The sequence below is a fragment of the Chenopodium quinoa genome, unplaced genomic scaffold (genome assembly GCF_001683475.1).
Source record: "Chenopodium quinoa cultivar QQ74 unplaced genomic scaffold, ASM168347v1, whole genome shotgun sequence".
NCBI classification, from domain to species: domain Eukaryota; kingdom Viridiplantae; phylum Streptophyta; class Magnoliopsida; order Caryophyllales; family Amaranthaceae; genus Chenopodium; species Chenopodium quinoa.
The window spans coordinates 4085821-4102528 of record NW_018744080.1 but is presented as its reverse complement, the minus strand read 5'-3'; the positions used below and the strand labels follow the sequence as shown (position 1 = coordinate 4102528).

At 35.9% G+C, this 16708-nt stretch overlaps 1 protein-coding gene across 1 annotated transcript; it reads left to right on the top strand.

Moving 5' to 3' along the window:
* Positions 1-1142: 1142 nt before the first annotated feature.
* On the top strand, positions 1143-16689 carry LOC110691561 (DNA helicase INO80-like). Its single transcript, XM_021868499.1, has 23 exons — positions 1143-1556; positions 1778-1865; positions 2389-2782; positions 2922-3351; positions 3546-3746; positions 3845-3955; positions 4859-5268; positions 5373-5481; positions 5568-5648; positions 5819-5991; positions 8416-8541; positions 9854-10015; positions 10131-10188; positions 10385-10615; positions 10730-10876; positions 11637-12188; positions 12568-12828; positions 12919-13026; positions 14295-14389; positions 14588-14744; positions 15104-15301; positions 15431-15583; positions 15912-16689. Exons 1-23 carry the CDS (start codon positions 1509-1511, stop codon positions 16188-16190), a joined length of 4572 nt encoding a protein of 1523 aa, XP_021724191.1. The 5' UTR covers positions 1143-1508; the 3' UTR covers positions 16191-16689.
* The last annotated feature ends 19 nt before the right edge of the window (positions 16690-16708 follow it).

The window sequence follows — 16708 nt, the reverse complement described above, 5'->3', positions numbered from 1 at the left end:
TCTAAAGTACACATTTGGTCAATTATTTAACTACCAAGCGCTTTTACAACCCACATACAAAATTGTTTCATATAAAATCAAGGGGGTGCCCATGACCTATCCCAATCCCCCTTGAATGATAACACGATAAGCTTTTAGATTAGTTGTAAAACGCATCACAACTTATACGAGATGTAAAGGTGAATAATATGTGTTTTTCATAAACATTATGAAGTGTTTTTTTTCATGATTACATCAATAATATTTTACATGTGTTAACTTTACCTTTGGTAGAGCAAAATACATTTAAGGTATGTTCACTTCAGCTTAATTTTAGTTTAGTTTAGGTTCAATCAGTTCAGCTCCTAATTTTCTTCACTCATAAAATATTTATTTAAGCTCTATTTAGTTTAGTTCAGTCTAATTTCCTTCTCTCATAAAGTATTCATTTCAACTCAGTTCAGTTAATATGAAACAGGCCCTTACTCATAGTAAAAATCAATGTTACATGAAAATGATTAAGGCTTTACTCATTTTTTTTCTCTATTTGAAACAATATCATATTTTCATCTCCAAAGCTCCTTACGTATGATTGTATGAACCCATTGTCTCATGAACCCAAAAAATAACAAAACAAAACATCCAAATAAAAAGGAAATTTTTTAAATTACCACAAAAAAATGTAATCATTTTCGAACTAACCACCCGTTTAATTTTTTATTTTAAATTACCACCCCTTAAATTAAATAAATGCTCAGATTACCACCCATTTCAAAAATCCGGTGGATTTTCCGTCTGTAGGCCCCACCTAACGCTTATTTTGACTGGTTTTTTCCCCCGATTTTTCTCTTTAAAAACGCTCTCCTAACTTCAATTCACATTTTTCTCTTTGAAATTTTGTAGAATTTGGTGAAGGAAATGTGAATTAAAGTTTAAAAAGAGCGTTTTTAAAGAGAAAAATCGGGGGAAAAAATCAGTTAAAAGGGTCAAAGAAAGTGTTAGGTGGGGCCTACAAACGGAAAATCTACCGGATTTTTGAAATTGGTGGTAATTTGAGCATTTATTCAATTTAAGGGGTAGTAATTTAAAATAAAAAATTAAACGGGTGGTTAGTTAAAAAATGGTTACATTTTTGGGTGGTAATTTTAAAATTAACCAAATAAAAACCCAAAATTCAAATTTGGAAAAAAAAAAAAAAAAAAAAAATTGAATGGCGCACGTTAGCAAGAATGTCACTGGTAAAGCGTAAGTTAGCAAACTGGGGAGGGAAGATGCTTTCCTCATCCACCGTCTTCCTCCAACTCCAATCCTTCAACTTTCTCTCTCCTCTTCCTTATCCTGCGCCTTCACCACACACAACTACAGGAGAACCCAAAGTCTTTTTTCTCTCTCTTCTCCTTCTTCTTCATTTTCTAGGGTTTTCTGCAATTCCATGTTTTCGCCTCTTTCTCCTTAATTCTTCTCCAATGGCGTCTCTTTGATTCTTCTTTGTGTTTCAATTCTTTCACCAGTTGTTTAAATCTTGCAATATGGAGCGTAATTCGCCGTTATCTTTCGCCAGTCTCTTCAACCTTGAGGTTTGTCGTTGTCTTTGTGATTTTCGATGTTTTGGTGATTTTGGTTTAATTTATTGGAAGTTTTGATTTTGTTAATTGGAGAATTTGATTGTTTGAGGGGGGAATTAGGGTTTTTGTCTGTTTCGTTGAATTTGTGCGTGTCATTGAATTGCATTGCTTTGGTTGTTTTGTAATTTTTAATGGTTTTTTTTTTGGGTTGATTTTGTGTTTTTTTGGTGTAGTCTCTGGTGAATTTTCGAGTGCCGCATCCGGAAGATGATTCTGATTACTATGGGAGTAGCAGTCAGGATGAAAGCAGAGGTAGCCAAGGTGCATTTCTTGTGCTCTACTCTGTATTATACAATTACAATTCTGTTTAATTATTTTTGAAATGTGTTGTATGTGGTAGTGTCAATGTATACACTTGTTTGTTCGTGTTCTCGATGTCCATTAGACGCGGATTACAATGCCAGCGCCGGGCATTGTTGTTTTTCTCTGATTGAAATATATGGAAAATACATCATTGAAACTGAAAAAAGTTACCTTTCACTCCTTAAGTCTTTATTGATGTTTTGTTATGGAAACATTCACTCTCCAATGGAGTGGGATGGGAAGGGATGAATGCTATGTTGTTTTAAGGGGTTTTCTGTTTCAGTTTATTAATGACGTATTTTTTTATGTTATGATGATACTCATTGGGGCTTCATTCACTTTTGCTTAACTCTATTTCTGTTATTTTGGGATATGTTTTTAATGTCTAGAATGGTTAGTTAGGGAACCGATGGGTAGCATTTACATATTCATAGAAATAAAATTGATGATGATCTAAACTTTTTTCTCTTCCTTTATATAGGTAGAGGGATAGGTGGTCATAGTAACGGAATCATGTCCGAGAGAGAAGCTAAAAAAAGGAAGAGGATTAGGAACAGTGATGATGAGTTAGAAAACGGCTACTATAGGACTCCTATTACGGAGGAGCACTATCGATCTATGCTAGGTGAACATCTTCAAAAGCATAAGAGGAGGCTCAAAGATTCTTCGTTGAGTCCAGCACCTGCACGGATCCCTACTCCTATTCCTAAAAGCAGCGCAACTGCACCCGTGGCTCTCAAAAGTCGGAAATATGTAAATGAGCACCGAGGTGGGTTACAAGTTGAGAAAACTCCAGATTATTTGAATCGTTTCGTTCCTCAAAATATGGGAAGCCATTATGATGCAGGCTATGCACTTAAATATGCCAATGACAGGTATTGGTTATTAATGATTTTTGTATTTTCATATTGTTGGCATAGAGTATCAATATTCCAATTGTGCAGAAGGTTGTGGGCTAATATATTTGGTATTGCCTTTCTGAAATATTATTACTTTGTGAATACTGCTTCACAGAATGACTCAGGAATCTGTATATTTGGACATTGGGGAGGGTATCACTTACCAAATTCCGCCAAGTTATGATAAGATGCCAGCAACTCTGAACTTGCCAAGCTTTTCAGATGTTAGAGTGGAGGAGTACTATTTAAAGAGTACCCTGGATTTGGGTTCCTTAGCTGCAATGATGGCAGCTGATAGGAGGTTTGGAGCCAGAGGTAGAACTTGCACGGGGGATGCACTTTCTCAATATGACTCACTTCAAGCAAAACTGAAATCTTTGGCTTCTAGTGATCAGGTTCAGATGTTCAATTTGAAAGTGACTGAGGAAGGGTTGAACTCAATTCCTGAAGGGGCAGCTGGAAGGATACAAAGGTCAATATTGTCAGAGAGTGGTCAACTGCAAGTTCACTATGTGAAGGTGTTGGAGAAAGGAGACACATATGAGGTAATTTCTTTTTTCAAGTAATGTGAGACTGTGATTATAGTATCTTTTTCTTGTTCCTTTTGTTGTCGTTGAGGTAGTCTGGGAAGTAGGAAGAGGCTGAAAGAACTATCGGGTTTCAAGTAATTTAGTTTCAAATTTTTAAAATAGAAGAGTATTGTGTTTTTATTAATTTAGTTTCATATTTTGAATGGCAGATTATTGAAAGGAGCTTACCGAAAAAGCAAAAGGTAAAGAAAGATCAATCTACTATCGAGAGGGAGGAAAAAGATAAAGTTGGGAAAGTTTGGGTCAATATTGCTCGAAGAGATCTACCAAAGCATCATCGAATTTTTACTAACAACCACCGCAAGCAAATTATGGAAGCAAAGAGGCTTGCAGAAACTTGTCAAAGAGAAGTATGATTTATCTGTTTCCTTTTAATTTCCCTATTTTATGATGCCATTAATGCTTATTGGCACATTTAGGAAGTAGTTGACATTTCGGTTGTTTCCAGGTGAAATTGAAGGTGAGTAGATCACACAGGTTGATGAGGGGTGCTGCAATTAGAACAAGGAAACTGGCTAGAGACATGGTGGTGTACTGGAAAAGATTGGAAAAGGAGATGGTAATTTTTTTCTTTCCTTCTAATTAATAAGGAGTATATGTTTTGGCAGATACTTTTAGCCTGAGTTCTAGGAGTTATCTTTGTCTTTTATTGTTATGCATGAGTTTTCCACCATGCATTCACGTCATCTGACAGGAGCATGATACAGTAGAGTTTCTGATGAACGTCTTACTCTTGTCTTCTTTCGGTATTACTCCCTCCGTAGCCTGAGTTCTAGGAGTTATCTTTGTCTTTTATAAGACAAATAACAATAATTAGATAATGCAATGGGAAGTACAAAGATAGATTAGTTATTACTCATGACATGTCATCAATCCTTTGCAAAAAAAAAAGGACCAATCACATGCTCCTAATTGAAAATTTTTAACCAATCATATTCATTGTAATTTGGCACAAGGATTATGAGTGAGATTAGGTAAGGATGAGTGAGAAAGCATTAAATATAAAACTGAAAAAGAGAGTTGATTTACTAAAAAAACTTACCAAAAATAGAAAGGAGAAATGTAATTTTGGAATACCAAAAATAGAAAGGAGGAATGTAATTTAGGGACGGAGGGAGTATATTCTAGAGTTTAATCAATAATGGGTTTTTATATTTATATTTTTATGCTCTGCTAAATTTTCCTTGAGGCAGAGGATTTTTATATCTCTGCATAGATATTCTTCTGTATATAGGGGATACTCTTGGTCTTTTAAATTTTAATACATGTCCTAGTTACCTTCATGACATGTCATTTTTTTGGGACCCACATCTTGCGAAAAAAGATTCAGCTGATTTATTTGTGTTTTCCACAGTCTGCTGTTTTCGTTCCATGACCTCAGTGATATAATTTATGTCTTTATGGTCAATTATAATAATCTGTTGCGCTTCTCTTGTGTTTATATCACTTTGTCCCATTTCAGGCTGAAGTGAGAAAGAGAGAAGAAAAAGAAGCTGCAGAAGCTTTAAAGCGTGAACGTGAGCAAGAAGAAGCAAGAAGACAGAAGAAGAGGCTTGATTTTCTGTTGTCACAGACAGAACTTTACAGTCATTTTATGCAAAATAAGCCTGTTGTACGTCCCTCCGAGGCGATTCCTGGTGATGAAAATATAAACAGTGAAGAATTTGAAGATGAAAAGGCTGAAGAAGATACGGAAGATGCTGAATTAAAGAAAGAAGCCCTAAGGGCTGCTCAAGATGCTGTCTCGAAGCAGAAAAAATTGACTAGTGCCTTTGATGACGAATGCATGAAGTTGCGGCAGATAGCCGATGATGAAGTTCTGGGTGAAGATGCCTCAGCCACTGGATCTAGCAATATTGATCTACTTCATCCGTGAGTGTTGTTTTATCAAGTCTTCTCTGAACTATAGAATTTGACTTTATTTTTTATTTCATTAATTAGTGTATGAATCCTCTAAATTTTGGCTACTTCTTCAGATCAACAATGCCAGTTACTTCGACGGTACAGACACCAGAATTATTCAAAGGTTCTTTGAAAGAATATCAACTGAAAGGCCTTCAATGGCTTGTTAATTGCTATGAACAGGTGTCTTTCTCTGATTTACATTTACCTCCTCTTCTCGTGTCTGCATACTGTGAATATTTAAATTTTATTCATTATTTGTTTTCCAGGGTTTAAATGGTATTCTTGCTGATGAGATGGGACTGGGAAAGACTATACAGGCCATGGCTTTCTTGGCTCATTTGGCTGAGGTAAATGCTTATACACTTATTTGCCCTACTATATGTGTTCACCTTGAACTTTTGCGTGTCATCTATCTCTAGGTGGGCGATCTTAGTGGGACGAAGGGAGTATCATACTAGTATATCTTGTTTATGGTATACTAAAACTCATGAACAACTCAACTATGTTTCATGTACAGGATAAAAATATATGGGGCCCATTTCTGGTTTGTGCTCCAGCGTCAGTCTTGAATAACTGGGCTGATGAAATTAAAAGATTTTGCCCTGATCTGAAAACTCTACCATACTGGGGTGGACTTTCAGAGCGACAGGTTCTCAGGAAAAATATTAACCCAAAACGACTTTATCGTAGGTAATGAACAAAACTTTGTTGAACTGTTGCATTAAGTTTGGTGTAAACGTGTAATACAGACATTATTGTTAATGTTTTATGTGGTTAGGCAGCATATTTTGGCTGCCACTATCTAGGAATATTGTCATTATCGTTAGCTAAATTTGGTATTATCTGATTTATTAGAGCATTCAAATAGTGAATTTATGTCTTCCTTTTTCCTGGTTAAAATTTTTAAACAACTATTCCTGTACTTTTTTAGCATTTTTTTTGTTTCTTTAGTTATTTTACTTAACAATCAGAATGTAGCCGCATGTAGGTTTCTGCAATTTTTGTTTGCTGTGGCTGATATGCATTTTTTGTTTGACATGACTTCCACTGAAACATGGCAGTTTGATATAACATTAGCTATATATATCATTTTTTTAAAAATTCATTTTCATATCATTGGTCTAGCATAGCATGAGGATGATGATGCCCCCATGCTACATCAATGTATAAAAAAGCTCAAGGCGCACTAAGGCGATAAGGGTTTTGTAGCGCCTAGGTGCGCCTCTTTGAAGTGAGGCGCACTGTATAAACAGTTAAAAAATTGGCAGATAATTGCTTCAAAAGCGCCTCAGGTGCGCCTCGTGCGCTTTTGGTGCGCCTCGGGCACTTCAGGTGCGCCTAATTGAAAACGCCTCGCCCAGACCCAAAAAAGCTCTTACCCCCTATCACCTTGAGCCTTAGCGCCTAGGCGCGTCTTAGGCGCGCTTTTTCAAACACTGTGCTACATAGTGGAGGACTGCATCCTATTTCTAGCAACTAGGGGGATAGAGCACTGTGCTTATTGAAGCTCATAACTCCCTCCGTATTATAATAAAGTGTTGCACTTTGACCAAACACGCATGTCGAGACACGAATTTTCCATTAATTTATCTAATTATATGTTAGTAAAATCATAGGAAACTTGATATTATGTTAGTATACATTATAACGAATCCAAAAATGTACTCCCTGCGTCCCATAATATAGTTCTTGTTTGTGTTTTTTTTCACGGTATTTAAGAAATTGGAGGAGAAGTGGATGAAGTACATTAATAAAAGTGAAAATTACAATTATAGACAAAGGTTAGAGAGAGAAAGTGGAGAAAAATACAAGGCATTTGCTTACAATTATAGCCACCAATATTAGAGCCAACAAACATAAAGCAGTGGGGCGAGAGTATGGGGGCGTGGGTGAAATTGTTGATGGTCTTTTCTACAGGTGTTCTTGCCCATTTTAATAAAGAATTGCCTTGTTTAGTCTTTAGCAAAGGATCTCCTTTTATCATTATTATTCCATTTTTTAACTTCTGCATATATATACAATTAAATACCCAAAATAAATAAAAGTAACTTTGAAGAAAATGTGTCTGCTGCTAACTAGTGATATCATTAATGAAGGGTTTTTTTTTTTTGGCTTTGTTCTTCCTAAAGAGATAGAGAGATGGTATGGGTCTTGTTGTAAGCTAGGGGCAGAGATGAGGAGGTTTGTTTGTAGCAGCCTTGCTAGAAAGGGGGAGGAAGGATGGTGACAGCCTGGCAGGAATGGGTGGGGAGCTGATGGTTACGAGGAAGAGTTGATGCCTGCCTGGTGGTTATGTTATGGAAGGTGGAGGTGGATGGTGCTCTTGGTGCAAGACAATTATTAGAGGAGAAAAAGGAGAGAAAAAGACATTAAATTATAAAAGGAACAGGAAAATTAATTTACCTCTCCAGTAGGTTATAAGTTACACGGGACTTATTTTGGTAGATACTCTCATTGTTGGGACCACTCTTAATTAATTGAAACTTGGAACTTTTACCTAGGAAAGGCCATTGTTGAGACTTGAGACCACTCTAACTGTTGAAGCCCAATTTGATGTGTCCAAATGTCATGTCCAATGTCTCTAATGCCTCATTAAACAATCTTTTTTTTTTGGTTTTGAGGGGTGGGGTGGGAGGAGAGATGAGATGGGGTGTGACATGAAAATTCCAAGTAACAAAGCCTGTGGCTTGCTTCCTGAGTTTCTTTTCATGTGCAGGCTTTCTATCCCACTTTCTTTCAGGCTCCCCATTGTAAACAGCTTATAAATTTGGAATCAATTCCTAGGAAACTGGTGTGCTTTCATGTGGTTAAATGAAGTATATTTGGTGTAAGAGACATGCCTTATTTTATGTACTCACATATAAATCATGTGTTCTTGGTCTTTATAATCTATATCATGTTCCTGTCATTCTTAAATTGAACTTATTGCAGTTAATTTGTATATTCTGTGCTGAACTACCGTTATTATTATCTAGTGCAGCATAATAATGTAATTCTAGATAAATGCTTTCATTGTCATTATGATAACATATTTCTGCTGCCATTATGCATGCATCTTGGGTTTGTGACACTTATGAGGCATTGTTGACTTTTTTTTGTTTGTTTGTTTGGCAGGGATGCTGGATTTCATATACTTGTCACTAGCTATCAATTATTGGTTACTGATGAGAAGTACTTAAAGCGTGTCAGATGGCAGTACATGGTATTAGATGAGGCTCAGGCAATTAAGAGTGCAAGCAGGTTTTTTTCTCCATTATTTGAATTAAAGAATTGCAACTATATGACAAAAGCACCAATTCCCCTCTAGAAGGAATAATATGTGAACATTACTGTTTATTTTCTTTCCCTTTTCTATTCAAATGATGGTTGTTGTTCCTTTTCAGTTTATACTTCATTTGAAGCACACATGATGAAGTAGTGATCTTGTAGTTTATTACTTCATTTCAAATAGTTGACTCATTTTTCATTTTGGGAAGTATCTTATAGCACACATGATGAAGTATTTTTCATTTTGACATATTTCTATTTTGGGCAGTTTTTATGTGGTAAAATGTCAATCCCTCACTTCCCTTCTCTTTCCTCCCTAACTTACTCTCTCTCGCATAGCTGAACAACCCCAATTTCTCTTTCCTCCCTCAAAGCCGCGATCCCATTTTCTCTCTCTTCCCTCGCCGCAGGTATTTTCTCTCCTCTCCTTGCTGCCGCCAATAATTGCTCTTCTTTCCCTGATTTCTATCCTTAATCATCCACCTTGGACCAATATCTCCGAGACGGTTCTGAGACAAAGCAAAAACTATAGAAAGAGCAATTGAATCTTCATTTTGTCCTTTGATCCGGCCTCATCTTAAATCTCCCTCTTTCATATTTAATCTTACATTGGAGAGTTATTCGCAAGCAGTCAACAATGGTGAATAAAATTTCTTGCTCTTTGCTTCCTTCTCTAAACCTTAAATTTTGACTTATATCCCTGATTTTTTAATTCTACTCCAATCTCATTAACCAATTCCACTGATAAAGGGGTTTTTTTTTTCTTCTTAAACTCAAGATTTGAAAGCGATGTGAGTATCGATTATAGAGAAGAGAAGGTGAATTGTGACAAGTATAGTGTTTCGAATAGGGTACAAGGATTTTGATGTTGTAATAAGAATGAATAGAGGATGACGATGGATTTGTTAGTGACACACCGCACACGATGATGTTTGACGGTGGTGATGACTCGCAGGTTGAAGGGAGTTGAAGGTGGTTGGCTGTTAATTTTGAAGGCAAATAGGCAATGGTGGAGATATTTAAGAAGAGGAAGGTGGTGGTGGTGGGATGAAGAGGTTGTTGGTTTTGGAAGTGGTGTTAGGGTTGAGAATTTGGTGGTGGTTGGTTGATATGTCAACTTGTCAAGGAGAAGGGTAGGTGGATAAGTAGGTAGGGGTGAGAAACTATTTGTAATTGTTCAGTCTTTGTCTTGTGTCATTCTTCCTCACCCCTCCTTAATATGCGCACCTAAGCACTTGGATTTACATTTACAATGCTTTCTGACTCCATTTGCTTTTGGCTGCAGCTTAAGATGGAAGACGCTTCTTAGTTTTAATTGTCGAAATCGTTTGCTTTTGACGGGTACGCCTATTCAGAATAACATGGCAGAGTTATGGGCTCTTTTACATTTCATCATGCCTACTTTGTTTGACAGCCATGAGCAATTTAATGAGTGGTTCTCCAAAGGGTACAGATCTTTACTATGTAGTATAATTTTGACTTTTGTAAACAAAGTGAAAAAATTACCGTGATGTGTTCTTTGATGAATTATAAGCACACTTTTCGTTGCTGCACATGTGCAGGATAGAGAGTCATGCAGAGCATGGTGGCACCTTGAATGAACATCAGCTAAATAGATTGGTGAGTCTGCTTGTGTTGTCAGTATGTTCTGATTGTGGGTTATTAGAAATTTTAATTGTGAGATGCAGCTGATATAAAAATTCTGATCACTCAAATTTAAACAGCTTTTTGTCTATAATTTCTGATCACTCAAATTTAAACAGCTTTTTGTCTTATTCTATTTCCTTGGATAACATTTTTTTCCCCTTAAAAATAGCATGCAGTGCTAAAACCTTTTATGTTGCGCCGGGTCAAAAAAGATGTGGTTACTGAGCTGACAGGAAAGACAGAGATAACTGTGCACTGCAAATTGAGTTCCCGACAGCAAGCCTTTTATCAAGCTATAAAGAATAAGATTTCGCTAACTGAGATAATTGATAACAGTCGTGGGCATCTTAATGAAAAGAAATTGATGAATTTGATGAATATTGTTATACAATTGAGAAAGGTACTTCATGTTTATATTCTTATTTTTCTGTCCAATTATGTTATTATACCTTTTGATTAGTTTCGGTGTTACAGCCTGGGAATCTGATAAATTTGATTTATTGTGAATTGACAGGTCTGCAATCATCCAGAATTGTTTGAAAGGAATGAGGGTAGCTCATACTTCTACTTTGGAGACATCTCAAATTCTCTTCTGCCTCCTCCATTCGGGGAACTGGAGGACATACTATATACTGGTGGTCGAAATCCTATAACATACCAGGTACTTCATGACAAATTTGTTTTGGTGGAGACTTACTTCAATGCTTTATTATATCCTCGGAGCTGAGCAATAGTTTATGCAATGCTTTGAATGTTTAAATGTTTTCGTTGATTCTTGATTGTTCATTCTGTTTGACATAGTATTACCCTGTGTATCTGTCCTATTTGATCGTATTGATATTGGTCTTGTGCTGTTTGTTATTGTAATTGTATAAGTAGCACTTCCTGCTGGTGCGTTTTATTCTTTCTCTGGATCCAACTGTTTTTGCATTTTATTTTTGGCAGTTCAGATTCTGTTTGTATTTAGTTTTATCTATCTAGTTAACTGTATGAACTATTGTAATGGACTGATAATCTGACTTGTATTTCTGATTTAATAAGACTAATAAACAAAGATAAAAGCTTGAGACTTTGATTAATAATGGCAGAAATTTGAGTACACAAGTGATAGGAGGATAATTGCTTGAGGCTATTACTCTCTTGATACCTTTAGGTTATTACTCTCCTAGTAACTTTTGGTTACTACTCTCAACATATTTCCTCACAATTCACATCATGCCTACTGCATATACTCTCCCCTATTTATACTAAGGCTGAGGAGTAAGGACTATTAACCTAAAAAATACTAGACTTCCCAAATTACCCTTCCTAATGTTAGTCTATTATAACTATGAAGTAAGAAGACTAGAATTCTTTGTTAGTTTCCACTCCCTGCCATCCTGCTCAAGTTTTTATTGATTGAGGTTTGTTTTTCTTTTTAGATACCTAAATTAATCTATGAAGATATGTTTCGTTGCTCTCGGACACTCTGTTCTGCTGTTGGGCGTGGTCTCAGTAGAGGATCTTTTGAGAAATATTTCAACATATTTACTCCAGATGTTATATATCGATCCATAATACCCCGAGAAGATGCCACTGATGTAGCATCTATTCGGAGTGGAGCATTTGGCTTTACCCATCTGATTGACTTATCACCTGCAGAGGTTGCTTTCTTGGCTAATAGCTCCTTTTTGGAGAGACTGATGTTCTCTGTGAAAACACAAGAGAGGCAGTACTTGGATGATATTGTAAACTTAGTGACAGAGGTTGAAGATGGTGACCTTCAAATTGAGATAGGAAAAGTCAGAGCTGTCACTAGAATGTTGTTAACACCAAGTAAATCAGGCAGTGGTATTCTGAGAAGAAAGCTCGCAACTGGTCCTAACCATGCTCCCTTTGAGGAACTGGTGGTTTCTCATGAGGATAGACTCATGTCAAATATTGCACTTCTTCATTCCGCATATACTTTCATCCCTCAAAGTAGAGCACCACCGGTAATTATTTTGTCTTTTCTATTATTATTACTTCCTCCGTCTCATATTAGTTGACACATTTCATTGGTGCGTTTGCCATTGCATAACTTCAAGTAATAATATCTTCAATTGTGTACAACCAAAAATTTTGTTAAAAATTGATTTTTGGGATATAAAAGTTGAGACGAATTAAACATGACCCCAGTCGACTATATTTTTTCATGAGAATAAATCACAAAGTGAAGTCAAAGTTACTTATGTGAATAGTGGTGAAAGTCAAAACTCAAAGTGTGAACAAAATGGAACGGAGGAAGTATTTTTATTATTATTATTTTAGTTTTTGTTTTTATTGTGCCTAATTTAACTCGGCGTTGATACAAGTCTTTTGTTGATTCTTTAGATTTGTGCTCACTGTCCGAATAGAAACTTCTCTTATCAAATGCTTGATGAACTTCATAACCCCTGGGTCAAGAGACTTTTTGTTGGGTTTGCTCGCACATCTGATTTTAGTGCACCTAGAAGGCCTGACGGACCACCTCATCAATTAATTGAAGAGATAGATTCTGAATTACCTGTTGTACAGCCAGCTCTTCAGCTGACATACAAGATATTTGGTTCATGCCCACCCATGCAAAGTTTTGATCCATCGAAGTTGCTCACTGTAAGATATGCTTTTTCCCATTGCTTTGGTCAATTGATTTTATTTTATTGCTGGCATTATAATTATGCTGGCATTACATGTGAATTTCAGGATTCTGGAAAGCTACAGACACTTGATATATTATTGAAGCGCTTAAGAGCAGGGAATCACCGTGTTCTTTTGTTTGCACAAATGACAAAAATGCTAAATATTCTTGAGGTATTTTTACTTAATCCAACAATGTAATACTCATGTCTTACTATAAAGTTCCTTATATTAAGAATTCTATTATACCATAAATCCATTTTGTTTATCTAGTTATTGTTACTATTAGAACAAGCATCTTAGTTTGCTATAGTTTTATTTTCTTATATATATATAATCAGTTACCTTTAATTTGTTGGTTCTACATTTTGTGGAGTAACTTGTTATTCAGTAGGATGCTTTTGAGCAATGTTTTAACATTTTTTTGAGGTGCATGTATGTACTCCGAGTACTACTTTTATCATGATTCATGTATGTGTTGAGTATGGAGTGAGATGTAATATATATATATATATATATATATCGTAACAGTTCATTTTTAAAAATATATTCTTGTGAAAATTTTGTTCAAATGTACAATCTTTATATATACAGCAAACAAAAATTATAAATTGGTTTGATTAACCAAAAAAAATTGTGTAAAGATTTTTATTTCTCCTGTCATTATTTTGTTACCTTAATAAATAGTTATGTATGAATATGAGTCTTTGGAAAATTTCTAGAAAAAAATGATGCCTGAATACGGAGTATATTTACTTGAAGAGAGGTGAGACCTGAGTTGTGTGATTATAGATTGTTAACTTCATTTTTTGCTGATAAGCTACTTAACAAAGTTGAGTATATATGTTCTGAAATTCATTATTATAGCCATTTCTCCTTTATTGATGATTTGTTGTCATTAGTTGTGTCATTGTTTGTAGGTAATTTCCACCTTTTTTTTTTATTACAAGGCTGTGGGTTCAAGCACTTCTGCAGTTCTGCCTACATTTGTCCCTTTTTGACAAGGGGACAAAATTAACGAATGTGTATGTATGGTATACAGGCAATAGAGCCGCATTATTACTTGGCAGAGTTTTGTGAAAGACTACTCTTAGAATGGATAGTATAAATTTGAATTGTTGTGCATATATCTTTTATTATTGGAGTTATCATTAGTGTGTGTAGCTTGTAATATGCAATGCTTGTTTATCTTAGTTAGTGGCTGATACAATTCTCCAGTTGCAACACCTTGCAATTGAGCCTTATTCTAGCTTTTAGCTGCCAGCTTGTAGATTCTCATATCATGAAATTGTATTGTAGTTTTGAGTTGGTTATTACTGCAGCAAGAAAAATGTCTTGTAGTGCATTTTGACTGCTGTTTCTTCATTATGCTCTTATATCATTTTCCTTATCACCTCATCGTTGAGGGGTATATAACGGGTCTGAACTATTGTTTTCTTCAGGACTATATGAATTATCGAAAATACAAGTATCTTAGACTTGATGGATCATCAACCATCATGGATCGGCGGGACATGGTTCAAGATTTCCAACTTAGGTAAAGTTTTTATTTTCTTTTCAATCTGCGTGGTTATGGTGTTTCCTCTGTTTTCTCCTAGCAAAACAATCAGCCGGGGGTTGAGGGGGGTGGTTGGGAGTAAATGGACAGAGAACTTTTGTTAAGCTAGTTGATGGAACACTTGATTTAATGATTTGCAGGAGTGATATTTATTTATTTTATTTATTTATTTTGCAGGAATGATATATTTGTATTCCTGCTTAGTACAAGGGCAGGTGGTCTGGGTATCAATCTAACAGCTGCAGATACTGTGATATTTTATGAAATCGACTGGAATCCAACCTTGGACTTGCAGGCAATGGACAGAGCTCATCGTTTGGGTCAGACCAAAGATGTGAGTCTTTTTGATCTGTTTGTTTCATAAGAAGACTTTTCGAACATAGATATTTCTTGTTTTGCTTTCTTGGATGAATGGCTATTTTGTTTTGCCTATTTAGTCAATCTTTTGTCAATCATACTACATAACTGTAGAACTGATGTGTAAGGGAATAATAAATGTTTTTGTACGTGGGCTGTTAGATTTTTCTGTAATGTTTTTCTCTTATCCCCCACCCTATCCTCTAAGCGTAAAGGAAAAAGAAAGGGGGTGGGGTGGGATGCCCTCAAGGAAGGAAGGGATAAGAGTGGTTTTGGTTTGTAGTTCAAAGTAATTGCTGTTAGAAGTTTATAACAGATGCATTTTTGACATTATAGGTTACCGTCTACCGTTTGATTTGCAAAGAGACTGTCGAGGAGAAAATTTTACAAAGAGCAGGTCAAAAGAGTACCGTTCAGCAGCTTGTTATGACTGGAGGCCATGTACAAGGTGATTTAATGGCGCCAGAAGATGTTGTCTCTTTACTCATTGATGATGCCCAATTGGAGCAGAAATTGAAAGAAATTCCTATACAGGTTAGTGTAGCAACAAATATACAACATGACTACTCCAGGCATGTATTATTTAAAAACTCTGGTCGTGTCCCTGTCTTCACTAAATCTCAAAAATCATTTTTAAAATGAATTTATCTTCCACTTTCCCAGGTCAAAGATAAACAAAAGAGGAAGCGAGCAAATAAAGGCATAAGGATAGATGCAGAAGGAGAGGCTACTTTGGAAGATCTTGATAAGATTGCAAATGAAGCTTCTGTTATTGAACTCTCTCCAGATTCAGAAAAGCCAAAGTCCAATAAAAAAGTAATGGGACTTAGTGAGAATTTTCTGATTCCTTTTGTTTATGCTTTTGTGCTTTATTGTGAGTATGCTTGGAGGTTATTCCCATAAAAAAAATGATCATCGGCTTAGTATGGCTTGATTACTCTGTGTAATGAAGCTTGTGCATTTTTCTGTTTTCCTTTTCCTGTCTAATAACCGAAGTACAAACTTGGTACAATGCTCTTTTTCTGGGCTCTTCTCCAGTAGCTGTTGTAACTTTACTACCTTTTTGGTAGACTTGGTTTGCAGGTGCTTGTGAAATATATCAGCATTTTGTTCTGCAACTGATGTTTATCTTTTATTATTACAGAGAAAAACTGGTGATAAACGTCAGCCGAAGCAGAAAGCTGCAAAAGCCATTGATGCAGAAAAAAATGACGCTGGGCAAGGGAATGAGTTGGATGGCTTCATTAACAACCCTGATCAAGAGCAAAGACCAAAGAGGCCAAAGAGGGAAAGACCGACTAAGAGTGTGAATGAAAACATCGAACCTGCATTTACTGCTGCTCCTTTTGCAGTTCCTCAGCAGCCTCAAGCTCAAAACGTGCCTTCCGTTGATCAGAGTTTAGGAGGTATGGCAACATTGTGAGGAGAAAAACCCCCATCTCATCAAAGTAGCTTATAGCCTTATGGTTCAATATTTCCCAGTATTAGGAATTAGGAATCATCAGTACATGTTAGCTTTGTTTTTACCTAACTGGATTTCTTGCTTCCGTTTTTGCTGATCCCTACGTTGGATTGTGGGAAGCAAGATGCCGGGTTGTAAGTGTTGTACAGGTTCTTCAATTAATGGTGCCTTTTTAAACTGGCAATTATAGTTTTAGCAAATAGTTAGCAGTGTATTTAAGTAATATCAAATGATTAATCACAGGAAATATAAGCAAAGTACTGTCTTTGCTGTATATAAGTTATTCATTTAGAATGTAAATCAGAAGATACTGAAGAGGTTTCATGATCTTTAGTTTTTGGAGAAAAACATTGCATGATCTTTTGGAATGGTCATTTTAATGTTTATTGTCGATGTTTGTATGACTGATTAGTTCACATGGTTTCCAAACATTAATTTATATACTCTTGTTGTTTAGTAATCTTGGGCTTAATTTTATT

Coding starts and splice junctions, on each gene's coding strand:
- LOC110691561 (XM_021868499.1), top strand. CDS start 1,509: ATGGAGCGTAATTCGCCGTTATCTTTCGCCAGTCTCTTCAACCTTGAG. Junction 5,269..5,372: donor AATATTGATCTACTTCATCC/GTGAGTGTTGTT, acceptor CTACTTCTTCAG/ATCAACAATGCCAGTTACTT. Junction 10,189..10,384: donor AACATCAGCTAAATAGATTG/GTGAGTCTGCTT, acceptor CCTTAAAAATAG/CATGCAGTGCTAAAACCTTT.